The sequence below is a fragment of the Eretmochelys imbricata genome, chromosome 2 (assembly GCF_965152235.1).
Source record: "Eretmochelys imbricata isolate rEreImb1 chromosome 2, rEreImb1.hap1, whole genome shotgun sequence".
Lineage (NCBI taxonomy): Eukaryota > Metazoa > Chordata > Testudines > Cheloniidae > Eretmochelys > Eretmochelys imbricata.
This window is the reverse complement of record NC_135573.1, coordinates 16512131-16539307: the sequence shown is the minus strand read 5'-3', so window position 1 is coordinate 16539307 and position 27177 is coordinate 16512131. Positions and strand designations below refer to the sequence as shown.

Below are 27177 nucleotides of genomic sequence, written 5' to 3'. Positions count from 1 at the left end.
CTCGAGTCCCAGTCCAGTGCTCTATCCACTAGGCTACACTGACTCCCATATGAAGAATAACTTTTTTCATTCAATTTTCAGGAACTCAATGAACTGTAATGGCCTACACCAACACAAGAGTCAGCATTTTTGCATTTCAATATTGTTAAAAAAGGTTTGTAAGCTCTAAAGAATCCACTTCGAGTAAAATCTGCTATTGACTGAGCAATCTATACACTCTTCAGCCCATCACTGACGGTACAATGTATCACTTTCTCTTCTTCCTTCTATTATAACTTCTTTACTTCTTGGCTAACTTTTTCAAATTTTGTGAAGTTTGCAATCCTCACTGAAGAGTACATACTACTACATACCAGCTTCAAAGTCTTATTGTCGTCAACACTTGAACAGCGTTTCCACAGCTTAAAACAAAGTTGCATTCTGATAACTCAGAAATACCAGAGTATAAGGGAAAAAAGTCCTCCAACACAAGAGTATTTTATAGATTCCAAGGCCCGAAGGGACCACTGTGATCATCTAGTCTGACTTCCTATATAACACAGACCAGAGTAGTTCCTCAAAATAATTCCTGGAACGTATCTTGGTTCATGTTGTATAACTAATAACTGCACAAGCTTTACTCTACCAGGTGCTCACATGGGGCAAAATTCTTCCACTGCAGTGCAGAGGGTAGTGATCGTGAATAGAAGAGCTAAAGAGTGGGGGTTTTGCGGGGGTGAGGAAGGCAGAGGAGATTTTGCATAACTCTAAATAGGTTGGTGCTGAAGGAACCCCTGTTGTGGACTCAGGAAAGGCCCATTGCAACTGGGCTTACATGGATCCAACAATATAGAACGCCTATAAAAGAAGTATACAGGACAATGGCTATTCAGGATATGAAGGACCCCATCACCTGCCCACAGTTTTGGGGGTGGATTCCATTCCTTCCATTCCCCGCATGCTTTGTTCCGTTCACAAAGTCCCAGTGTGTGGGGAAGGGTGAATTTTGAATACTGCATATCAGTGTATGACAGCAGTGACAATTGCTCCCAAATATCAGGATAATAAATAATTCTGACCTATAAACAGCAAGATCCAGGATGAACTGGTTGTTTTCTTCATCATCTTTCAAAAAGAAATGAAGCCTAGTAACAATGATAAAAGAAAATCTTCAGAATAAATACAACTGATTTGTGTGAGCATATAATTCCATAATTTTACATTCAACTTCTAGCATTTTTTAGAGTAATACCAATATAATTTTGAAAATACTTCATATGGTCTTTTTAGAATCATCTACAGCTTCACTACATGAATGTGTACACTACTGATGTTTGAACTGGGCTCTGTTTTATTTTTCGGGTTTTTTTTCTTCTCAACTGAAAACCTAATTAGATGTAGCGTACAAGGTCAGTTTCATTAAAATCCAGCTGTCACTGTAGGAACAGAGACATCTGCTGGTGAAAACTTTTCTAGTGGGTGTAGAAAACGTGGGTATATCGGTGGCTTCATCGACACTATGAGCTAGGAGTGTAATTCCTCTGCTCCGGTACGCATCATGCTGGCACTAGTTCGATGGCAGTATTGTCACAGTGGCATGGGTAGTGGTGGCGGAGGCTGAGCACAAACCCACGTGAAACCGTTGGGCACATACATGGCGCAACTAAGCTGTGGCTCTGCTGCCAGTAGCCATGCTACGGTGGCTACGCCGCTGTTTAGACTCACGCTAGCTCGGATACACGGGGCTTTCAGGTAATTGATGGGAAAAATTCAGCTCTTAAAAGTTTTAATAAAGGGGTCTCTCAACTATAAAATGTATGTGCCAGTAATATCTGTTACTTTTTAGTCTTCTCTATTTCAGTACAGTCAGACTGAGGAGGCTTTATGAAGCAGTGAGCTGTCTAGATTAGGAGTGTTTTTGAAGGGAAGGTGCAGAGAAGACGACTACAAAAGAATGATTCCAAATCTCCATGCCTTTTTTCCCCATGAGCACTAGAGACGTTTCCAGGTCTCTTTCCTGTAAGGCAGATTTCCCCAACACATGGAGAGCTGAAAAAGGAAGTGCAACATTCTCTTGATAGCAGCCTATCTAGCAAAGAAATATCCTTCCTTTCTATGCAGGATGTAGCTATTTTCCTGGTAGATAGCCAAAGACAACACTGAGGGAAGTCTGACTTTGCTCTACTAGGCTTCTGCAATGCAATGTGGAAGCCATGCTGGGGAGGGAACGTGCCTTCCAAGTGCTTTGCTGTGAATGTATTTCCTATGTTCTCTTTTGGGTACCATTCACTAGCAGGGGTGCAATGAGCACCGGAACTGTCACAGGCCCTGGTGTAGACCATGAAATTTGGGGGGTGGAAGCTCCTTGTGTGCTTCCCACACACCTGTGCAACTGCCTATCATAATCTGGCCCTATATACATAAATCCACTGAATAAATTCCAATGCAGAAGACCTGTATGAATAGTATACCACAAGTAACTATTGACAACGCAAAACTCTGGGCAACATTATTTCTAAAGGAATAGTGCTAGAGCTTTATTCTAAATGTCTGTACCTCTCAGAACCATAATTCAGTACTGTCAACACAAAATTTTAAGCTATTATAGACTTGTCTTTGCACAGAAAATTACTCTTTTTTGTATTGCTGTCAACACATTTTTATAATAAAGTGAAGACATCAATACAAGGATGAGCTTCTTCTGATGTACTCGGAATAAACACCTAAACTTCTGCCACTACTATTCACTCCATTCATACCACTCAAAATCAAAATGCCAGTTTCCAAGGCCCTTAAATGTGCATGGCTTTAGATTGTCCTTCCAAAGATGTAACAACATTCTCTCCACACTAATCATCAAAAGCTACGTTAGCTTTGCTTTTTGCAGCTGACCTGGTCTTAGGAAAAATACCCAGTGTCATTTCACCCCCAACATGAGAAAAACTTGTCTAGGGGTCAGGAAATATCATGACGTTTCCTTCACAGGACTTCTTCATTCCCTCCAGCAGGAGAGGAGAAAGAGATGCTTGCTATCTTATGGGAGCTGCTGGGGACAAAGGCAATCTGTAGGGAACCTCTGTGCCGCAACTCTATTTCCTACCCCTCTCCCAATGAAAAGGAAGCACAGCTCCAATGGAACCATGCTGCTGGCTCCCCACCTTGCTGATGTTTCTGGAAACATCTTCCAGAAAAGTTTCAGCATCACATAATAACTATGTCAGCAATAAAATGTAGGTGAGTTTTCCCCCAGCTCCACTCTCTCCCCTGCTACTGAACCTGATTCCAATAGAGGGGGTTTCCATCACCCAGATCGGCCAGGTTTCCATCCCACCTACAAGTGGAAGCAAATATTTGGTCCAGAAACATTACTCTGATGTATTTTTTCTACATTTAAAGTACCTGTTCATACAATTACCTTCAATGGTCAAACATAATTAACCCGTTTCCACAATTAGCAAGATCCCTACACCTTAGAAGGGAAAATAGTAAAATATCTGATGTCTTTATTGATAAATAGTTCTATAAATGTTAAAGAACAAGTGGCTAAATATTTTTGAATGGATTGATAATTCATTAGTTCTCTAACTTCAAGATATTGCTATAATTAACATTGCGTCCTCAACAGAAACAAAATACAGCACTGGATTTTAGGATTTGTCTGACCTGTTACATTAATACCTTCAACAAACCTCTTATAAAAAGCAAAGTACTAGTTCACTCATTTAAAGTTATTATTTTTCCTCACATACTTTGGCTCATTCATATTCAGAACTTTTCCTTCTGCAGTGATCAAAGTCCTAGGTGGCTTCTCTTTCACTTTTTGCCCTCTTTAATTAAAAAAAAGAGAGAAAGAAAAGGAAACAAAGGTTTATTATCACATTCTTATCCTTTTGTGAAGCAGCAAAGAAAGAATGAAGAGAAACATGGCAGCAAGTTCAATGTGATTTAATTTTTGATTTTAAAATTACAAGCTCCCCACTAATAACACAGGTAATACAATGTTGTCTTTTGCTCTGGAAAAGTTATTTTAACTTGCCAGTAAAGGTGAGCAAATAATTTTCAGCAAACACTTCCTTTATTCATTGAGCTTAACTTCTTTTTCTTTTCACAGAATATCTGTGAGCAGCTTACAATTTCCTGACGTGTATATATATTTTCCCCAAAATTTAATTAATGGATGGATCTCAAATATTTGAAATGTAAGGTGCGCTGCTAGTTATGATTTTTCACATAAATTATGTGATCTCATTACTATTATCTGCAGGCATTTCTGATGCAAATAGTAGTGTGTGTAAAATTAAAATTGGTTTCCCCAAATACTTATGCATGAACCTTTGAAATATGCTTCCTGAGAATATTTTGTGATTGTCCTACTTGACTACTCAAATGTTTGCAAGAAGTAAACATAAAAAGGGCACGAATATGACCAAAGTGAATCCATGTAAATATTTAAACAATTATCTGGTGTTTGTGTTTGGGGTATTTTTGGCACATGTTTACTGTTCTCCTCGTCCTTCAAAGTTATCATAATACATATCTACAATAAAATCAGGTCTCCTACAACCTTCCCTTCCCAATCCCACATACTACTAGTGAAACTGCACCTAGCCTTTTGATTAGTGCAATGAACAAGCCACCCCTTGAGTACTTTTGACCAAACCAATTCATCCTAAAAGAGTCCAAATCTCCGTTATTAGTATTTTGCTTGATAATTTAAGATGCCTACATATTTAATGGATATTTTTATTGCTTTCAGCTAGAAATCTTAGTAATACGACAGGGAAGAATTTGCTTCTCTCTAGTGGAAAAAAATCTAACTAGATTTTTTTTTTAAATATCATGTTGTAAATATCACATTTTTTCTCTTAGTCCACAACTTGTCAATATTCACCTAGTTGATATGGTATACATATAAAATTTAATGAATTCGTAAAAATCCAAAAGAAAGTAGGAAGTTGTTTAAACTGCTTCCAGATACCTTGAAGTCACTATATCCCCCAATATTCCCTGGCTATAAGAATCTCCCCTCACAGTGTATACATGAGTGACTCTAGCCACTAGTGAAATGAAACATGACATTAGTTTAGGACAGGAAGGATTCATCATCTCATTGAAATTCCATGAGAAATTAAGAAAGGCAGAATATAATTATTCAAACTGGAATTTGGACTAGACACTGGAGTTAATACCCAAAAACGCCACTGGATTTTTAATGAGAAGTTGTTAGAACTTATTACTTCTCATCCCAAAGACAGTACTTAAAGCACCAGAAGAGTGCTTCTAACACTATCTTGGGGCATTGATTTAATATTGGCGCAGTAGGAAAAGTATTATCTAATGAACATCAACACCAGTTTCTACAGAATCTAAATTTTCCTTGGAGATCTCCCTAATACTGACTAAACCCATCTTTAGTGTTTTAAACAAACATCTTTAGTATTTTAGATGTGACGGAATCATAACCCAACGTAGCATAGTTTCAAGTCTTAAATAAGTGATTATGATATCTTTCAATGAATATTAGTGTAAATACTGTAGCTGACATTTTCAAACCTGGATGCCTAAAGTTAGATTCCTAAATTCATTTACAGACACCTAAGTAAGTGGCCCGATTTTCAGAACAGCTAAGTACCCACAGGCCCCAGGGAAATCATGGGGAGCTTAAGGTGCTCAGCTCATTTGAGAAGCAGGTCACTTTTATTCAGGTACCTAAATATGAATTTAGGACCCTAACTTTGGGCATCCACCATCTTTGAAAATGGCGGCCTATAACTATAAAAAAAAATCTAGTAAAATATCCATGCATTGTTTTAAGTTTATGTGGAATTCCAGTGGCATCCTAAAAAACAAACAAAAACTTAGGGTACATCTACACTACCAGCCGGATCGGCGGGTAGTGATCGATCTATTGGGGATTGATTTATCACGTCCAGTGTAGACACAATAAATCGATCCCCGATCGCTCGGCCACTGACTCCTGTACTCCACTGCAGCGAGAGGCAGAAACGGAGTCGATGAGGGAGCGGCGGCAGTCAACCCCACGCCGTGAGGATGCGAGGTAAGTTGACCTAAGATACGTCGACTTCAGCTACGCTATTCTCATAGCTGAAGTTGCATATTTTAGGTCGATCTCCCCCCATAGTATAGACCAAGCGTTGGATGATTTTTCAGGGATTATGCATTAAGACTGTTCTCCTGACCCAAACAGCACATACAACATGCAGGATCTTGTTACTCAAGAACCAATTTTCATGTTCAGACATGCATGGAATTTTGTAAGTCATATGGAAAAGGTGTATGAAGTGCTGCTTCTGAAAAAATTCTGTAGAATTCTGTTGCATGCCCTCATAGTAAATGCCTTTAATAGCAGAAGTAAGCACTCAAGTGCAATGAAGATAGCATTTAGATAACTGAACACTGAACTTTCTAAAACATAAACTGGGGCTGAATATAGAAACAACCAATTAAAATAAAAAAAAAGCTATTTGAAGAAAAACAGTATCAGGTATCATGAATAATATAAAGAAACAAAAGCGAACAATGCACAGAGTAGGCAGCGTTTCATTTTGCCATAAGTGGGAATTAAGCACCCAACTTTCACTGGACTTTCAATAGGATTTGGGTGACTACCTGGACTTTATGCCTTTGAAAATCTATCCCTTAACCAATTTAGGGTTTATGTAAAAATCAAGATACCTAATATTTTCTTTAACTCTCCGTTTTTCTTCAAGATGTCTGTGAGCTTCTAATCTAGACTCTGGAGTATAAGGTGTGGGCTCCTCCCAAAAAGCTCTGTCCTCTTCATCATCTGTATCTATTTTCCATTCTTGGTATTCCTTTTCTGTTTCTTTCTGCTGGTGGTTTTCTTTGTCTTTTAGAGGATCTGGGCTAGAAAAGAGTACACAGAATGGTATTCCTTGAAATGTGGAAAGAGTAGCAGGGCTTGGCAATGGATCCTGGAGCAATTTTGTCTTCACACCAATTTATATAGTAGTATAATTAATTATCACTCTACCAATACCGAATATTCCATAAGACTCAGGGTAGCTTACCTAACTGTTCTGTTTTTCCCTTAATGTTTCATTTACTTTTCTTGTTAATTTTCTTTGAAGTAGCTGGACTCAATAATGGCAATATGTGGTTCCTTCTTGTCATCTTGACTTTTGCCCATGACTACACAGCAAGTCTATGTCAGACCAAGGAATAAAACATAGCTTTCCTAACATGCAGTCCTGTGCTTAAACCATTAGGTCTTCAGATTTCCTTCAATTCTTCTGCATGACAATGCCAACATATGCACAGATACCAATTAAGTCAAAGACAAACATAGACAACTATAAGCACCTTATATTGCATTCGTAATTCATTGGATGGATCTTGTTAACTGATTTCTTGGATGAGAATCAATGACTCACTAGCCTGAACCATATCCATCTTCTAACCCTAATTACATCAGATAGCTACAAATGTGACATTACAGCAAAGGTAACCTTGGAGGAGCATAATTCTTCAGTATAAAAAAAAAGCAGAGAACTTTATTAAAGTGCTAAAACAATAGAATAGCTCAAAAGAAAGAATGAAGAGCAGGAAATTTCCATTGGGAATGCAAATCCTCAGCTAGAATATGTCTCATTCATCAAGAAAGAAGTGGTCACCCAGATTCCACACTGACCTTATAAAAACCTAAATAGCCTACTAATAACAGTTGTCTGAGGAGAGGGATGAGAAGTATGTGTAAATATAAGAAGAAAGGGTGTGTGTTATGTGTGACACCGAAAGATAATGAGACACATGAGAAGACACACAAGACACATGAGAAGACTCAAAATAAAGTTAGGAAAATTAAAGGGGGAGGGGAACCGTGAATAAAAACAATATGAAGAAATAGGGATATTGTGTGAGACAGGAAGCGTTCCTGGAGGGTAAATACTTGCAAAATGAAGCCATAATGCTTCCAAGACCTGACCAGTTACTGAATAGCAACTGTAGCCAAGCAATCTATTATGGCTTCAGCACTGATAATCTTCTCTAGAGCCTAAACCACTATAACCTTCAGGACTTTTGGATCTATGGCCGGTGAACACTGAAGTTTTGACTGAATTATCATTTATGAGCCCAAATGTCCATAATACCGTCTCCGTGGAACAGAAGATACTACATTACTATCCATAAACAAGATTGGCAACTGGACTGCAAATGTTCTTTTATAATGTTTCTCACTCTAAACAGGTATTCCACCATCTGGATCCATCTAATCTAAGAAAACTCCTTCCACAGTGCAAATAATTTTAGAGCCACAAAGTAGACTGGGTTCAGGAAACAAAATTCTACAGCGTTTCCCAGTAAAAAGATTCCCAAATCCTCTGTTCTGTTCTCTGATCAATTCTGCTCTCCGATTGTGGGGATCAGTGCCTGAAGAGGGTAAACTATTAGAAGTGAGATCAGCAATGAAGATAAACATACACAATTTTAAAAGCAGAATGTAAAAAAGTAAATGTACCAAGCAGGGCAGGATTTCCACCTTGGGCGCCCCTAGGTACAGAGGCTTAGAGCCCCCCTCCCCGCCCCCACAGCGGCTGGGAGCTGCAGGGTGCCTCTGCCACCCACGGCAGCTTGCAGCTTTCACCCCGCTGCTTGCAGTGGCTGGGAGCTGTGGGGTACCCCCACCACCTGTAGCAGCTCAGAGCTCCTAATTACTGTGAGCAGTGCGGGTACCCCGCCACTTTTAACTTTTAGGCATCCCACCGCCCAGCACCGCTCCGTCCACAGACTCCCCACTGCTCAGCGCCCCCCGCTACAACTTCCCAGTGCCCCACACAGATCCTACACTGCCCAGTGCCCCAACACACACAGACCTCCCCAACGCCCCAATACCCCCCACAAACCCCCACTGCCCAGACCCCCCCACAAATACCCCCAGAGACCCACTTTCCCAAGCCCCGCCCCTGGCTGCACTCACCGGCTCAGCTGGGAGGTCACTCTGTTAACCGGGCTGAGCAAGAAGTGCTCCAGCAGGCCTGCGTGGGGCCATCTCCCCCTCAGCCGGCCCTGCCCCTGCCGGGACCCAGAAGTGGCAAAATATGAATTTTTAGGCACTCCTAGAATGCTGGCACCCCAGGCATGTGCCTACTGTGCCAAATGGGAAATCCAGACCCGGTATCAGGTAATTATTATTTCCTCAGGAAAAGAAATTCCCTTATCAAACAGAAAAAAGAAGAGTACTGATGTCAATTTACTTACTTGATGTTGTTGATGTCTGTGTACCAACGTCCGTCAAATCCAGGTTTAGGTTTTATTTGTTTTTCTTTTTTCTTCTCCTGCTTTTCTTGTATTTTTTTTAGGGCCTCTTCTTTTTCTCTGGCCCTTTTGAGAAGGTAAACCTGTTCCTGGTCTCTAATTTGCTTCTCTACCTGTCGATAGTTCTGCAATGCCTGAATCCTCTCGGAACGTTCTATTTCTTTACTATCCAACCACTTCTCCAAAGAGCAAAAAAACAAATAAAAAAATATACAATTGGCAAAAATTGAAAACCTCACATACAAATCAATAAATCCATCAAGCATTGGGTTAATTTTGATTATATCATCTTAATATACAAATAGAGACTTTACAAGACTTCCAGTAACTTCTTAGTATTATGTAAATTAGGTTACAGCAGAAATATTTAAGATTGTAATTAATAAATTGTTCATGCTGTCAGAGTACCTTAAACTGGATCAACGTCTGTAGCATACTATTGAAAATACTGTAAACACTTGTATATGTGCTGACCATTTCTGACATTTTAGGAAGGGTTAAAGGCTCCACTTATATATGATTCAGTATGGCCTGGAGTGCCCAAACCCCATGTTGTAAAAGGGAATTGCCCCCAGAGATGCTGGTCTCTAGGGTGCCAGAAAAAGTGCTCAAGTTCTGCAGTCAATAGAGTTTAAGCCTGGATGAGTTTCCTCTTCAGCCATCTAGGGAGTTAGCTAGAAACATTACAAGGGACCAGCATCCGATTGCTGCAAGTCTTCTGGTACTGTGTATTTTTGTGTATAAAATCCTGAGCATATATGTGGATTGTAATGACATTTCTCCCTGAAACTGTGGTTGTGGGTAGGGAGGTCTGCTTATATTTACGTTATCCTATCTGGGAGTCTATACTGTAATTTCTGCTGTTGCTTAGAGTACCCATCTCATATATGGTGTGATCCAATTCCCGTTTGCATCAGTTATAATCTTTCTATTGACTTCAAAAGGGTTTTACAGAAGTGTTATTTTCTGGTACTATCAATCCAGCACTTTTCTCATGCATGAAAATCAGCTAAAAATATACTGTTTTTTTACACAAAAATTAGAACCCCTTTACTACATTTTCCCTCCTCAGAGTTGGAATTCTTTGAAAAGAAAAACCAAGACTTCATTCAAAGATCTCTGATAAAAAACATAAAAGATAGCCAAAATATATTTTGGCTAAGCCATTATCATAACCGTGTTATTTATCAATATCAGTTCTCTTTTATGGGAGAATTTAATTTCCTATGGAAAACAAGTAGGGCATTCAACAATAATTGAAGCAATAATTTTGTTTTGTATTAGTGTGTTCAGTGAACAATTCTGACTCGAAGCATTAAGGAGGAATGTATCACTTCTAGATACTCATTTGAATCTTAAAAAACCCATACTTTTAAAAACCCATACTTTTAATTGATGAAGAGTTGCCACCACAAACTGTCTGTAACCCTCAAACTCAGTGCATGGATTCCCCACCAGAAAGAGTTCTTTAAGATGTACGTTGTGTTTTAGGATTTCAATACTGGACAGTTCTCCAACGAAATTTGCTGTCAGGTCAAGTTTCTGCAGTTCTTCACATCCTGTATGGAAAAATATATTCTTATGCATCTTGCATATCATACACATACACACTTGGGCACAAACTTGTTACCTCTATCTCATTTACACAAATACACACACCATACGTTGCTTCTCAGAACCAGATTTGGGAGAATAATTCATAACTAATCATTTTGATTTGTCTACATTTGTTTCTTTCATATTTCATTTAGTTTTTTAAAAGAAAAAGTTTTAAATGTGTATGAAATGGCATAAGTTTCAGTAAAATTCACAATTCATGAAAAAAAACTATAAAAAGTATTGCTAGTTGGACTACTATTAAATCTTTTTGTGGTATATTTATTCAGACTCACATTTAGAGATGGGTTGCTTGAGACTGGTTACAAAAGTCACAGGGCATTGGCTCTGGTTCCTTGATATAACTACTTGTAACAACATACACAAAATGCACGTCTGAGTAACTACAAATTCCCTTAGTTGGTGGGTATATTTGATAATCTACATTATCCTTTACTTTCATACTCCACACTCATACTTCAATATGAAAAGGGAAAAATTGTATTAAAAAAAACATACCTTCCAAATTTTCAATTCTTTCAATGTTGTTCAAAGCTAAATTTAAATATTCAAGCTTCTTTAGTTTGCTTACATTTTCTGCAATAAACATATATATATTATTTCAATTCTATCTGCAAGGAAAGGCATAACATTTTTTACTCTGATTGTTTAATTTATTTCTGAAAGAAATTAAATTATGTGCAAAGTGGGAGATTCACAACAGAATAAATATAAAAATATAGCAAATATTAACATTTTAATGCACAGAAAGTAATTCCTTTGGACGGAAAACAAAACATTTATCCTGGAGAGTGTAATAAAAATCAAATGGCAAAGACAATGAACACAGACATCTATTCAGCTATTTAATCATTCAAAGATTAAAGGCTTGGTCCAAAGGCCGACTGAAGCAACGGAAAGATTCCCACGTACTTCAATAAACTATGGATCAGGCCCATACTGCTCACTCCTACTCTCTGAAATTAGTGGGAGTTTTGTCATTGACTTCCATGGGCGCAAGAGTGACCTCCTTAACCTATATGTGTATACTTTTCAGGATATTTCTTGTTTGTAGGTTTTTGAAAGATTAATATAACCCACTTTGGGAATACAGAAGTCCATATTATACCAGACCCAGAGAATTATGATTGTTTGTAAATAATTCCTAGGCCTGCCCCATGTAACCATGATTACCTTCCCATTTAGGTTTTGTTCATAAAACGTCATGACAACAGACTACTAAGAAACTGGTCTAGGAAGCTGCCTTTTGCCATTTCTTTTGTGGCATCTCAACTTTCTGAACAGGCTACATTTGATGCTTCCAAAGCTCTTTATTTAGATCTGTGATGCTGTGGGCTATGGGTGAGGAAGTTAGGAATCATGGAACGAGATTTGCTCTTGGGATTAAGTTCATGTACAAAACTAAACAGTAGTGACCATTTACAGATACTCACAAACATCAAATGGCCATTTCCTTTTGTGAATGTACCAATGTCCTGGAAACAAATCAGTCACGAGAACATACAACTTTGCTAAAAATAACAACGGTGAACACAACAGCAATTATTTTCAAACTAGACTGCTTATCCTCCATGAGACTGAAAACTAAACCTGCAAAAAGCACAGTCATTTGGTAAGCAAAATGTCTAGTCATTTCACTAATGTGTTTTGTAGTTGCTGTACTTGATCATTTGATATAATATGTACTGAATTAAGTTAATTGTTTATTCACAGAAAATTCTCCATCTCACAGTACATTAGCTGGCTTTTATAATGCAGGATGCTTGTGTGGTTGCAGATTTAGCTTCGAAACCTTCTCAAGTAATTTAGCAAAACTAGTTTGAAATAGGACAGCTTATTTCACACATTATATGGGGACCTTCCATGGAGTAACAAAACAAAGCAATTTCATTCTAATGTTTCTACTAGAATCTATTGGAGAACTAGCCTGAATAAGTACTTCTAGAACTGTTTGATGTGATAGTGATTCAGGAAGCTGAGATGCTACCCAGGAAGTGGAGAAAGGAGCTCAGACATGTAATGCTGATGGCAATAGATTCCTAGCACATGCCCAGACAGATGGTGATCAGAAAGAAGTTTAGCTTTATGAGTTTAAGTATAAATGCTGAAGAACTAGGGAGGAGTTAGAATTATAGCCTCCTGCTGACCTGGAGATGATCATTCTTTGTGTCAAAAGCGTTCACATCCTGCTGTGTGTTTTATATTGAACAAGATTTCAAGGCCATATCTGAGAATCTTTCCTTGACTCCAAATGAAGTCCCATTTAGGTGAGAGAAATTGTAACAGCCCTCTAGACTCTAGAGACTTTTTTTGCAGAAAAAGTACTGTGTAATCTCTGTAGGTCATTTGTATTACCTAGCATGTCCTTTTCAAACTGCAGAGTACTGCATTTCACTGAGCACACTATGTGCAGGAGAGAGATTCTGTCTGAGTTCACAGAAGAGAATGGAGCAGAGAGTTTTTTTGTAAAATAATCCTACAAAGAAGTGCACTAGACAGAAAGATTATTAAACCTATATAGTGCAAAGGGCACAGGAGAAGGTGTTATGTTGTTTCCTTTGAGGCAAAAAACAAACTTCATGGACATGGTGTCCAAGAATCATCCCTGATAGATTGTGACAATGTGGCAGAAATGGATAACTTTTTCTAATTTATTTTTTTCCAAGATACTAAGCCAAATTTATCCCAGGTGTAATTCTGCTGGAAAAAACAGTTACAACAGGGATGAATTTAACTCAGTAGATTCAGCAATTTTGCCACTCATGTGTTGTTCCACCAGCTGAGCAAATCCAAAGATAGTACAGACAGACAGTCAAGCAATAGAGTATCCCATAAGTCCTTTCCCCCCTTGCTGGGCATTCCCCAAATGAGCTTCCAAGATAACTAATCAAGATAAAACAACAACCTGGGTCCCAGAAAATGGTTCTTTTCTCCACAAACAACTGCAATTAGGAGGTCATCTTTGTCCTATGAGACTGTCTGGCAATCCTTACTTGTGGAAAATAATAGTGATAATTTCAGATACAAGAGAGGGAAAGAGGAAAAGAAACAGAGCAGCAAATAAACTTTACCACACCAATCCCAGAAAGAGGGAAAGAAAAAGGCAAAAGCCATGGATTTTTAATATATATGTCATACGTATCATAGGTCTACAACATCTTGAGCACCTCTGGCTGAAAGTTGCATCCCATTAAGTCATAAAATCCACCCTGTAATGTCTAAAAATGTATGTAAGCTGAACCATTTAATTGTCATACATATTTTCCCTGCTGAGGCAGTAATAGGTCTAATAGGACCCTGTGAAGACACTACTTTGTTGTGATTTCAGATGCCATTCATAGTGGATGAGGATAATTTTTCAGCTACTTCTTGAAGTAATTCCCTTGTCCTACCAGCTTCAGCCTGCTGCTTATGTCTTTCAGGCACTGAGACATTTATGTGATGGCACTAATTGCATCTGCTGAGAAAATGTGAAGTTGGGTGTAATCAACATATTAATGGTGTTGGAGCCCATGGCATCTCATGAACTCTTCCATATACGTGTGTTGAAGACAAGAGAAACAAGACTGTTCCCTGAAGCACTGAATCATTGGCCAGTTGCACCACCAATCCTATTATGTCTTTCATGCTGCTCATTATCACCTTACTCTACTTAAGGTTGAAGATGGATGTGACAGTATAAGCAATAAGGTTATGTCCATAGCCGTCAAACAATCATTCATGAACTCTACCACAGCTATCTTCATGTCTTGTTCTAAAGCCTAACTTACAAGGCCTTGTCTACACTACAAAATTAAATCGACCTAAGTTAGGTCAATGTACAGCCACTGCAGTAATTACTACGGTGGTTCACATCCACACTACATCCCCTCCGTCGGTGGTCCTCTCCTACCAGGAGCGATTTCACTGACTTAACTGTGTGGGGCATTTTGGGGCACTGACAGCTGGAGAGCACCTCTGCTTCTCCGGGGCTGACATCCCTGGCTATCCATCCCCACTGATGGAGCTGACAGCCAACAGGCAATGTAAGTAATGCAGTGTCTGCACAGACACTGTGTCACCCTAACTACATCGACCTAAGTGCTATGCCTCTCATGGAGGTGAAGTTATTAGGTCAATGTAGTGGGCAACTTACACAGGTGGGAGTAACACTGTAATATAGACATTTACAGAGTTAGATCGAAGTAAGGCAACTAACTCTGTATTGTAGACCAACCCTGAGATGAGTCCAGAACGTTAGCAAGGTCAGGTATTAAACTTTAATCATCACCACATTGGTGATTTTCACTAAGGAAAGGGAGGTTTGAAACAGTATGGTAGCTGGCAAGTTCACTGGCCAAGAGCATTGGTTTCTTGAGAAACAACTAGATGTGTTTTGCAGTACTGGAGAGGTTGTGTCTCTGATGATTTTGGTCCATAGTCACGTGGACGTTTCACCTCTTTCATGTGCTAGGTAAGTAAGGCTTAAAGCTGTAGTTCAAAGGAGGCTGCATGACATCAAGAATTAGTGTTGGCAACCAAAAGCCATGGAGATCCAGAGCTTTGCTGATCAATATGAGAAGCTTTTTTCAAGCAATGAAAGCCATATACGGGCCAAGCACAAGCGGCACAACCGTTCTGCAATCTCAGGAAAGATCCAGCCTTCTTAAAGACAATAAGAAAAGGAGTACTTGTGGCACCTTAGAGACTAACCAATTTATTTGAGCATAAGCTTTCGTGAGCTTATGCTCAAATAAATTGGTTAGTCTCTAAGGTGCCACAAGTACTCCTTTTCTTTTTGCAAATACAGACTAACACGGCTGTTACTCTGAAACCTTAAAGACAATGTAGCCCTCAAGCAACATTGGAAGGACCACTTTGAGACTCTACTGAACCATGAATCTGAAGTCTCAGCTGCCACTGAGTCCATTCCTTAGCATCCAGTAAAAGAACCTCTTGTTGACTCCCCATCTTCTGAGGAAGTTTGGCATGTCATCACTCAGACTAGAAACAACAAGGCACCAGGCCCAGATGGCATCCCTATGGAAGTCTTCAAAGCTGGTGGAATAGCACTCATGCAAAAACTTCATCAACTTCTTGTTAGAATTTGGGTTAATGAAGAAATTCTACCTGACCTAAAGAATGCCAATATTGTGACCATTTCTAAGAAGGGAGACAAGTCAATATACAGGAATTGCCAAGGCATTGCCCGCCTCTCCATTGCCAGGAAGATTCTTATTCACATCCTTTTGAACCGTCTCCTCCCTCTTGCCAAAGACATCCTTCTGGAATCCCAGAGTGGTTTCAGACTGTCTTGGGGCACCACTGACATGATTTTTGTTGCATGTCAGATCCAACTGAAGTGTAGAGAACAACACCAGCCATTGTTTATGGCGTTTATTGACCTAAGGTCTTTGATTCCTTCAATTGTGAAGTGTTATGGTAGGTGCTGTCTAGGTTCAATTATTCATTGACGTTCGTTCACATTCTCAAGCTAGTTCATGATGGGGTGACCACCACTGTCCTCTGTAATGGGTTGGAGACAGATCCATTCACCAGCTGTACTGGTGTTAAATAGGGCTGTGTTATTGCCCCAACCCTTTTTTCCATCTATCTTGCTGTGATCTTGATTCTTATTCATGACCACCTTTCTTCTGGAATTGGGACTGGGTATTGTCTGGACGGACAGCTCTTCAGCATCTTCATTCTAAAACTAAGGTCACCAGGACTGTTATTACCAACCTTCAGTATGCCTACAACTGTGCTATCCTCACGCACACCGAGGCTGACTTGCAATCCACGCTAGATCTTTTCTCAGGCGCCTATCATAGCCTGGGACTTTCCCTCAACATTGGAAAGACTAAGGTGCTCCACGAGCTTGCTCCAGCACAAGTTCCCCCCCTTCTCCCTCAAATTGTCATCAGTAGTGAACTCCTGGAAAATGTTGAGCATTTCCCTTAGCCACCTCTCCCAGACAGCCAATCTTAATGTGGACATTGAACATAGGATCCATTGTGCCAGCGCATCCTCCGGAAAGTTGCTTTGTTGTGGATCTGTGGAAGGAAACTAAGATCCTGGTCTACAATGCAGTAGTCATCCCCACTCTTCTTTATGGGTGTGTGACATGGATGACATACTGAAGTCATCTTAAGCGTCTGGAGTGGTACCACCAGTGCTGCCTTAGGAAGATTCTCCTTATCAGATGGGAAGATCGTCACACCAATGCCAGTGCTATCTTTGCAGCTAATATCACCAGCTTTGAGGTGAAGATTATGAAACATCAACTTCACTGGGCTGGCCAGTGTGTGTGGATGACTGATACTTGCCTTCCGAAGCAATTCCTCTTTCCTCAAATTAGTAATGGTAAGAGGACTTGCAGGGGAGAGAGGAAATACTATAAGGACACCCTGAAAGTATATCTTAAGGGAGGCATTGACCCCATGAATTGAGAAGAGCTGGCTGGCAATAGACTGCAATGCTGTTGCATCATACATCAAGCCTCAGCCCGTTTTGAAGAAAATCACCTTGCTCAAGAAGCTGAGAAATGGCAGAGGAGGAAGGAAAGCGTACAGCATCCCTGGCCAGCAGTTGTCCTTTCTCCAAGCAACCACCTGTCAGATATGTGGAAAAATCTGTAAAGCATGGATTGGACTCCTCAGCCATCTTAAGTCTCATCAATGACTTTTTTCCTCCTGGCAGACATCATCCTTGTATCAAGGGATAGCCACCATTGCCAACAATGTGATTTTCTTGGGAATCAGTTGCATAGTAGTGCAAACTCTATCTGGAAATCACATGCACTCCCATCTACTATTGGTCTACATTAAGATAATTAAAGAATGAATGTGCATCTTATTAAAAATGAGATCAGATGCGAGGAGCTGTTGTGCAACTGATGTTCTGTAAGATAATTAATTGAAAGAGCACTGTGATACCCCACACTAGCCTACCAGAAATGTGAGGCCCATCAGAAGGACAAGATAAATCCTTGTAGGAGTTGGACACAGCAACAACCAGGATGAGAACCTCACTATCCCTGCTCTGGCCCTTTGATGCACTAAAGCAATATAACAGAGACCTAAAAGGCCTGATTCTGACTGGGGGATCATTATCCTAGCATAAGTGCTGCAGAAGATAGCTGTAAGGGATGCTCTCTAAAGACACAATCACATAAAGGGTCCTCTGAAGACCCCATGGGGATGTGCTAAGGGTTGGGGGGATGAGGGTGGGAAGGGAGTTTCAGGTGCAGGGCCACAATACACAGCACAGCAGAAATCTCATGCAGTGCTGCAGCCCACAGGGCAGCCTGGGAAACCTACTATAATTTAGGCCCCAGGTCTATCCAAATTACTCTGGGAGCCTCTCTAGCCCTCAGAGCAGCCCAGGATCAGGAGGGCACAAAGCTTTCTATCTTAAAGTAATCTTGAGCTGTTTCCTCATTTAAAAAAAACAAACTTATAAGACACATGCTAATCACCTCTAATTAATTACTTCTTTTTGTTGGTGTCTATCCCTCATCCTTCACCGATATACCTTCTATTTGGATTCTAAGCTTTTTTAGCCAAGAACTTTGACTTATATTTGGCTGTAAAGGGCCTGGTAAACATTTGAAGCTATTTCAGTTATAACAGATTCTAAGTAGGTCCAGGTCTACAAAGCCCAGGCCTCGTGTAGTTTCATATCCATCTGTGGGATGCTTATGGGCAATATTTTGCCACTCATTTGCAGAGTTGTTTTTCTTGATGAATGTGAGTTTCGCTATAAAATATATAAAGGAATTCTTATAAGAACTCATGAAATAACATTTTTCACTCACACATGCTAAAAGTGAACTTTTTGTACACCTTTAAGTATCAGCATCCTCTGATGTCTCTTATGAGTTAGGGAAGAAACAAGTGGGGTCAAACCAATTATTTTTAGGATTGTACTTGAGCTGGAGGATTTCTTGGCATCAGTATAGAGCAGGGGTGGGCAAACTTTTTGGCCCAAGGGCCACATCGGGATGCAAAACTGGGTGGAGGGCTGGATAGGGAAGGCTGTGCCTCCCCAAACACCCTGGCCCCCGCTCCCTATCCGCCCCCTCCCACTTCCTGCCCCCTGGCTACCCCCCTCAGAACCTCCAATCCATCCAACCCTCCCTACTCCTTGTCCCCTGACCGCTCCCTACTGGAACCCCATGCCCCAAACTGCCCCCCCTGGGACCCCACCCCCATCCAACCCCTCATGCTCCCTGTCCCCTGACTGCCCCCCCGACCCCTATCCACACCCCTGCCCCCTGACTGGCCCCCCGGGACTCCACCCCCTATCCAACCACCCCCTGCTCCCTGTCCCCTAACTGCCCCCCAGAAACCCTGCCCCTTATCCAACCCCCCACCCCTCTCCCTGCCCCCTTACCATGCTGCTCAGAGTAGCAGGAGCTCGCAGCCCTGCCGCCCAGACAGAGCCTGCCCACGCGGTGGTGTAGCTACAGGGGAGGGGGGACAGCAGGGGAGGGGCCAAGGTCTAGCCTCCCACGCCGGGAGCTCAGGGCCCAGGCAGGACTGTCCCGCAGGCCGGATGTGGCCCACAGGCCATAGTTTGCCCACCTCTGGTATAGAGTGTGCTTGTTCCCTGATAAGATAATTCATTCTGTGTATCAGAATGTTTGCTTTATTCATTCCAAGAAAGACGTAAAAAATAAATCTTTAGAAAAATAAGTTAACTGATCCATGCCTTTTTATCTATCAACTTTTTTTTTAAATAAGATCATTTTAGACCTATATACTGTTGATAATTCTTAACTGTATGTTCTCTCTTTCAGCTACTAGGACCCAATCCTCTGAGATGCTGAGCACCTTAACTCCCACTTAAGTCAATAGGAGTTGAGGGTGCTCAGAATCTTTCAGGATTGGGATATTTACTGATTCCCTTGTTGCTCATTTCTTTCCACTCCCTTAAACTCAAAATCTTGCTGCCATTTTCTTGACCTCAGATACATGCATGTAACTCAGTTTAAAAAACAACAGTGAATAAAACACTTACCTATTTTTGGAATTAGGTTATTTTGAAGATAGAGGATTTTTAAATCTCGACACAATTTGTCAATGTATTCTAGTTTTTCTATTTCCTGCTGGTGCAAGGAGATTTCTTCCAGTGAAAAAAGTTCACGGTTGTTATGCTCTGCACGTTGTCTAAGAAGTTCTTCAGTGACTGCAAGACACATTACCATTTAATGGAAACTGATTTTATGGAGGGAATTTTCTGGTAATCTACTTGTAATCTACTAAGGAAGTTAATTAAATCTTTTCTTTGTCCTTAATAAACAGACATTCAACACAAACACCAATAATAATACCTACCACTACAAAATTAGCGAGACATGATGCCTCAGCGAATTCTGCCATGATAGCTATCACTGTATGAATCTAATTGACATTATTTTTGACACAAGAGAAATAATGAAGTTGGTGGTCTTCCCTGGGGACAAAATTTGATCCTGTCATAAACTGGTACAAGTCCTATTGTCTTCAATATAGGCCAAACTGTGGGCTGATTTGTGCAGCAGTGCAAAGGAGGAATGGGGTGTTGTATGCTTGCTCTGAACTCTTGGTCTTCGCTGACCAAGTACAGCAACTGTGAGTGGGGTGCAGTGGAGGGAGAGGGGAGTGACATGTTAAAGGAACATTTGTCAGAATTTCACAGTGCAAGCTGAGAAACTGAGGGTTACACATCCCTCCACTGGCTCACCCCTCTCTACTGCATCAAATATAAGCTACTTGATTTCACTTTCAAGGCCCACCATGGCCTCTGCTCACCTTACCAATCATCTCTCATTCACTATTGAGATGTCAGTCTCCATCACCCGCTTGTTACATTTTCAAACAAGCACCTTTGTGCTTTCTACCACGCTACCCCTTACGCTTGGGAGGTGCTCCCCATAAACATCTGCAAACTAACTCATTATAAAACTCTTTTTTTCCGTGATTCCTAAAAAAAACTTGATAAAGATTAGTCTACTAGTGTGCTGAGACCACTGCCTATCATGCTGACCAATAGTGTCTCATTGTTTCCTTGTACTCCACCAACTGTCTGTATCCATCTGTTGTCTCTTGTCTTAAAGATTGTAAACTCTTTGGGGCAGGGACCATCTTTTTGTTCTGTGTTTGTACAGCACCTAGCACAATGGGCTTTTGGTTCATGACTGGGACTCCTAGAAACTACTGTAATACAAATAAATAAATAATAATGTTGAGTCTAACATAGAGGAGGACAAAACTGGAGAAAACTAAGTGGGGCAGCAGGTAGACATGAGATAGGATAGACCAAACTAATTGAGATTTGAATACTTGTAGGGTAATTTTGAATTGGGTTTGGACATGGCTAGAAAACCAGTGAAGATGAGAAAAGAGGAGGGCAATATGGGTCCAATTCCTATAGTAAGAGTGGAATGCTGGTGGTAGCATACAGCAGTGGGTCTCAATCATTTTTCATTTGTTGACCTCTAAACATTTTCAAATGGAGGTGGGGACCCTTTTGGAAATCTTAGACATAGTGTCTGTGGACCACAGGTTGAAAACCACTGTTTTATGGTAATGACAACCTTTCATGGTCCCCTTAGACCAGTAGTTCTCCAACTGTGGGAAGAGACCCCAAAGTGGGTCATGACCCCGCTTTAATGGGGTCACCACGGCTGGCTTAGACCTGCTGAAGCCCAAGTCCCACCGAGCTGAAGCTGAAGCCTGACTCCCACTGTCCAGGGCCGAAACTGAAGCCCAAGGGCTTCAGCCATGGGTGTCGGGGCTCAGGTTACAGGCCCCCTGCCTTGGGCTGAAGCCCTGGGAATTCGGCTTTCCCCTCACCCCCCCCCACACACACACTCAGGGTGGTGGGACTCGGGTAGGCTCAGGCTTTGGTCCCCTCTCCTGGGGTCATGTAGTAATTTTTGTTGTCAGAAGGGGATCACGATGCAATGAAGTTTGAGAACCCCTGCCTTAGACATAGTCTGCAGAGCAGTTGGAGTATGCAGACCACACCTTGAGAACCACTGGCATACAGGATACCCTGAAGATTAAAGGGTATACATTTGGAAAAACCAAGGAAAGGCAATATAATAGCCAAGATCAGAAGATTATGGCACAGATAAAGATATCTGCAGAGGTATGGTCAAATTAAGAAAGGGGAAAGATATAAAGCCTCTTTTTGGAAATAAAAAACGAAAAAGAAAGATTGGTACCAAGAGAGGTGAATTCTGGAGATACAGAGTCTGATTCTCCACTGCCTTGTACATTTTATAGTTACTCTTAACTTGGTAGCATTTTACGCTTACTGCACAAGTGTACATGACTACACAAAGTGCAAGTCAATGAAGAATTGGGTCTATTGGCTTCCTGATCTTGCTTGGAGAGATTGATAATGTCAAAAATCACCCTGAGATCAAAAAGAGAGAGACTTCTGTCCAGAGGCAATTAGTTCACTAACATCCCAGGAAAAAGCAGTCTCAGTATTGTGAAAAAGTTGAAAGTCAACTGAAACCAGTAAAAGTAGTGATCAGAAACATTTCCCTCAGAACTTTAACAATGTCAGAGAGATTGTAAACTGGAAGTTAGTTAGGAAGTGAGGGTTTTATTCTGAAAATGGTGACACCAGACAAAGATCCATTGGAGCTAGTGAGTGCTGATGTCAACTGGTGACAACAGGTGACTATTTATCCTGTAGGTGGTTGAGAGTGGGGTTCCAGTAATGAGATGCTTTCATTCATAGAGGAGAAGACATCAGGGAGTGCTGTGAGAAAGCTGAAAGAAATCAAAGCAGGTGTTGGGCTGCAGGTAAATCAAAAGACAATGAGAAGCCTAGAGTTAAGGCAGCAGTAAACTTTTCCAACATTATTTTAAGACTGAAAATACCACACGTTCAGAAAATGAAGCCACACTACTTCACACAGCAATGTCTTGTCTCAGCATGCATGTGCCAACTTCACACTGAGATGTTGATTTCCAAAGCACTAGTTTAGCCCAGCAGGGGACTGGCAGCATAACAGCAGTGGCAATATACAATTAAAATAGATTAAGAGAAAGTGGAAAATCATAGAGTAAGGGAAAGCCATGAAGTCTAGAATCTCCCAGTGTCCCTGTTCCTAATTCATCTAGATCAAGTTACTCCTGGGGGAATTCTGAGGGACTGCGCACCTGCAGAAAATGCCCCTCGCCCAGCAGAATTCCTGTGGTTCCCTGCAGAAAATGGCCCTACCCCCCTACACCTGGACCCCACTGACAAGCTCCCCACACCCAGACCCCGAACCCCACTAAACCCCAACCAGCTGCACCTGGACCCCACCCCATCAAGCTGCACTCCCCCAGCACCCCCCACACACTGAGCTCCTGCACCCAGACCCCCCCCCAACAAGCCCCATCTCCCCATACCCAGACCCCCTCGCTGAGTGCAACATCCCCTGCAGAGTCCCATTACCCCTGTACTCGGAACCCCACGAGCCCTTGTGCATCCAGATCTCCCACCGAGTCACCTGCACCCAGATTGTCCCCCACAGAAACCTCTACCCCACACCTGGATCCCCCCACACTAAGCCCCTCCACACTTGAATCCTGCTGGTCTGAGCCTGCCCAGGCACACCTGGTGCACCTGGCACAGAGGGGCAGGGCCCCAGGGTGTTTCTGGGGCAGACCCACTACCGAGTCCCTGTACTGGAGGAGGTGGGGGCTTCAGGGTGGTCTCCCACTTCAGGGTGGTCTCCCACTGCCATGCTGGAGCCACATTTATTTATTGACAAATAAAATTTGCAGAATTTTGCAGAATTTTAAAATATTGTGTTCATAATTTTTAAATTTTTGGTGCAGAATTCCCTCAGGAGTAATCAAGGGTACCACCTTTCAGAGTGCACCATTTTACCCCTCAAAAATTATGATCTCATAACACAGAGTCACTTTTAATGTCAGTCACTTTGAATGCTATTAAATACATGGACTGGAACCTATTTTGGGTTATTTCCATGAATTAATGATAACAGTTTACTTTCCCTACTTTTATTTAAGATTTTTAATTATGATGTAGTGCTGTCTATTTTTGGTTTGGAAGAAGAAAAAGAGACGTTTATAAAGTCAGTATCATATCTTTAGGCCACAACATGTACATTCTCCCCTAAACTGAAGTTCTTCCATTAGCAAATGTCCTTGTGGAGACAGGGTTTGATTTTCTGAAACTGACCACTTTTGCTGAACAATAGGGGAAAAAATGCTAAAAAGGTGAACAAACTCCCTCCATCAAGCAGTGCACAATTATGTTGCAAGTAGGATTCCCCAGGCTCTGGGGGAACCTGGAGATTTGTAGTGGCTGGGGATGAGGAGGGGAGATGGGGAAGCCTGGGGATGAGCAGTGGCTGGGGATAGAGAAGGGGGAAGGGGAGGAAAGTTTGGGGATGGGATGAGGGGATGGGAGTCTGGGGGAACCTGGGGATGGGAGGGCCAGAAGTGGGAGTCTGGGGATGGAGGAGGGGGAAGGGGAGAAGCTGGGGATGAAGAGGAGGAAAGCTTGGGGATGGGTAGTGGCTGGGGATAGGGGGACAGGGAGGGGAGTCTGGGGATGGGTAGTGGCTGGGGATGGGGGGGAGGGGAAAGGAGGTTGGGGATTAAGGGGTAGGGGAGGCTGCAGGAGGGAAAGCGAGGTTGGGAAGATGGGGGGGAAGGCTGGAGAGCTGGGTAGTGGCTGGGGAGGGAGATGGGGGAGCCGATGGGTGGTGGCTGGGAGATGGATAGTGGCTGGGGATGGGAACGTAGGGCAGGGAGATGGGGGAGCAGATGGGTGGCGGCTACGGAGATGGATAGTGGCTGGGAAAGGGGAGGGAGATGGGGAGCCGATGGGAGGTGGCTAGGGAGATGGATAGTGGCTGGGGAAGTGGAGGGGACTGGGGGAGCCGATGGGAGGTGGCTGGGGAGATGGATAGTGGCTGGGGAAGGGGAGGGAGATGGGGGAGCCAATGGGCGGTGGCTGGGGCTGGGGGGAAGAGGAGGGAGAGGGGACAGCCAATGGGCGGTGGTGGGGGTTGGGGGGAAGGGGAGGAAGAGGGGGGAGCCGATGGGCGGGGGCTGGGGGGAAAAGGAGGGAGAGGGGGGAGCCGATGGGCGGGGCTGGGGGGAAAAGGAGGGAGAGGGGGCAGCCGATGGGCGGTGGCGGGGGCTGGGGGGCAGGGGAGGGAGAGGGGGCAGCCGATGGGCGGTGGCGGGGGCTGGGGGGCAGGGGAGGGAGAGGGGGCAGCCGATGGGCGGTGGCGGGGGCTGGGGGGAAGGGGAGGGAGAGGGGGCAGCCGATGGGCGGGGCCTGGGGGGCAGGGGAGAGAGAGGGGGCAGCTGATGGGCGGGGGCTGGGGGGCAGGGGAGGGAGAGGGGGCAGCCGATGGGCGGGGGCTGGGGGGCAGGGGAGGGAGAGGGGGCAGCCGATGGGCGGTGGCGGGGGCTGGGGGGGTAGGGGAGGGAGAGGGGGCAGCCGATGGGCGGTGGCGGGGGCTGGGGGGAAGGGGAGGGAGAGGGGGCAGCCGATGGGCGGTGGCGGGGGCTGGGGGGGTAGGGGAGGGAGAGGGGGCAGCCGATGGGCGGTGGCGGGGGCTGGGGGGAAGGGGAGGGAGAGGGGACAGCCGATGGGCGGTGGCGGGGGGGCAGGGGAGGGAGAGGGGGCAGCCGATGGGCGGTGGCGGGGGCTGGGGGGCAGGGGAGGGAGAGGGGGCAGCCGATGGGCGGGGGCTGGGGCTGGGGGGAAGGGGAGGGAGAGGGGACAGCCGATGGGCGGTGGCGGGGGCTGGGGGGAAGGGGAGGGAGAGGGGACAGCCGATGGGCGGGGGCTGGGGGGCAGGGGAGGGAGAGGGGGCAGCCGATGGGCGGGGGCTGGGGGGAAGGGGAGGGAGAGGGGGCAGCCGATGGGCGGTGGCGGGGGCTGGGGGGAAGGGGAGGGAGAGGGGGCAGCCGATGGGCGGTGGCGGGGGCTGGGGGGAAGGGGAGGGAGAGGGGACAGCCGATGGGCGGTGGCGGGGGATCGGGGGGCGGGGATGAGGCGGCTGGGCAGGGCCCGGCCCCGCTCCCAATCAGCGGGGCGGCGCAGGGGGACACTCACCCCGCACCATGGCCCGACGCGGCAGACAGCTTCACGGTCCCCACGCTGCTCCCGCCGCCGCCATTACCGGACGCCACCCGGCGCAGCCATAGCAACGGGGCTGGGCGGGCCTCCGAGCGGGGCCGGGGCCCGGGCCGACCTGCCTCCCTCCCCTCGCGGGTTGGCCGCCGGCTGCGGGGAGATCTGAGGGGACTTGAACTTCTCACCTCCTCCTCCAGCCGGAGCCCCCGGGCTGCCCGTACCCCGGGGCAGAGCCCCCGGCGCGAACCTCTCCCCCGGGCCCCCGTTAGGATGCGGGGGGACGTGGTTCCTGTCTCCGCTGGGTGGTGAGGGTAGGACAGCGTCAGCCTGCAACAAACTCCTCAGGGACCCGAGCTCCAGCTCTCAGCGCCCTGCCCCGTCCAGCCAGCCTGGTCTGCGGGGCCCCTGGAGAGTCTCCAGTTAGGCAATTGGGTGGCGCGGGGGTGTTAATGCTTATATTGTCTTTCTAAACTCACGAAGGGAAATTATTTTAAAATCCAGGGTCTGCACCACACCTCACCTCAGCCAGGACTGTCAAATGTCAGCGCATCTCCAAGTGATCCCTCCATATCTGACCTCAGTCCTCGCCCCCAAAGGACGCTAGGCACCACCTTCAAAACATGGACTATCAGGGTTGGAAGGGACCTCAGGAGGTCATCTAGTCCAACCCCCTGCTCAAAGCAGGGCCAACCCCCAATTTTTGCCTCACATCCCTAAATGGTCCCCTCAAGGGTTGTACTCACAACCATGGATTTAGCAAGGCAATGCTCAAACCACTGAGCTATCCCTCCCCCTGAGACCTCAACTTCATAATGTTGCCAGATGCTAAAAATCACGGACTCAGTAGGGATACTGGTTTTATGTCTCTTTATCACAATCTGTAACCCACTAGCCCTCCTTTGACCTCTGACTGCAGTAATGTTAATAGCCCACTTTATTTTGAATGGTCCCTTGCAAATATGTGTTGCCACCTATGCTTAACACTCTGTTCCACCTTGTATTTCCCTGGTACACTGTGAGTGGCTTTCCCAGACCCGAAGAAGAGCTCTCTGGAGTTTGAAAGCTCTCTGTCTCTTCAACCAACTGAAGTTGGTCTAAGAATTATCTCACCCACCTTTGCTATCATGCTTCTTGAATGACAGTCAAGCTTTTAACAATCACATCAGGCTATCACATCTCAGGAAAAATCAC

At 43.9% G+C, this 27177-nt stretch overlaps 1 protein-coding gene across 1 annotated transcript in view; it reads right to left on the bottom strand.

Moving 5' to 3' along the window:
* DNAAF11 (dynein axonemal assembly factor 11) overlaps window positions 1–20080 on the bottom strand; it is a 42669-nt gene extending 22589 nt beyond the window's left edge. Inside the window, exons 1-7 of the mRNA XM_077808830.1 lie at window positions 19894–20080; window positions 11392–11469; window positions 10663–10835; window positions 9220–9452; window positions 6676–6867; window positions 3729–3806; window positions 1059–1124 (exon numbers count right to left, since the gene is read on the bottom strand). Coding sequence (XP_077664956.1) covers window positions 1059–1124; window positions 3729–3806; window positions 6676–6867; window positions 9220–9452; window positions 10663–10835; window positions 11392–11469; window positions 19894–20080 — 1007 coding nt within the window. The remainder of the gene's footprint in view (window positions 1–1058; window positions 1125–3728; window positions 3807–6675; window positions 6868–9219; window positions 9453–10662; window positions 10836–11391; window positions 11470–19893) is intronic.
* Between the last annotated feature and the right edge of the window lie 7097 nt (window positions 20081–27177).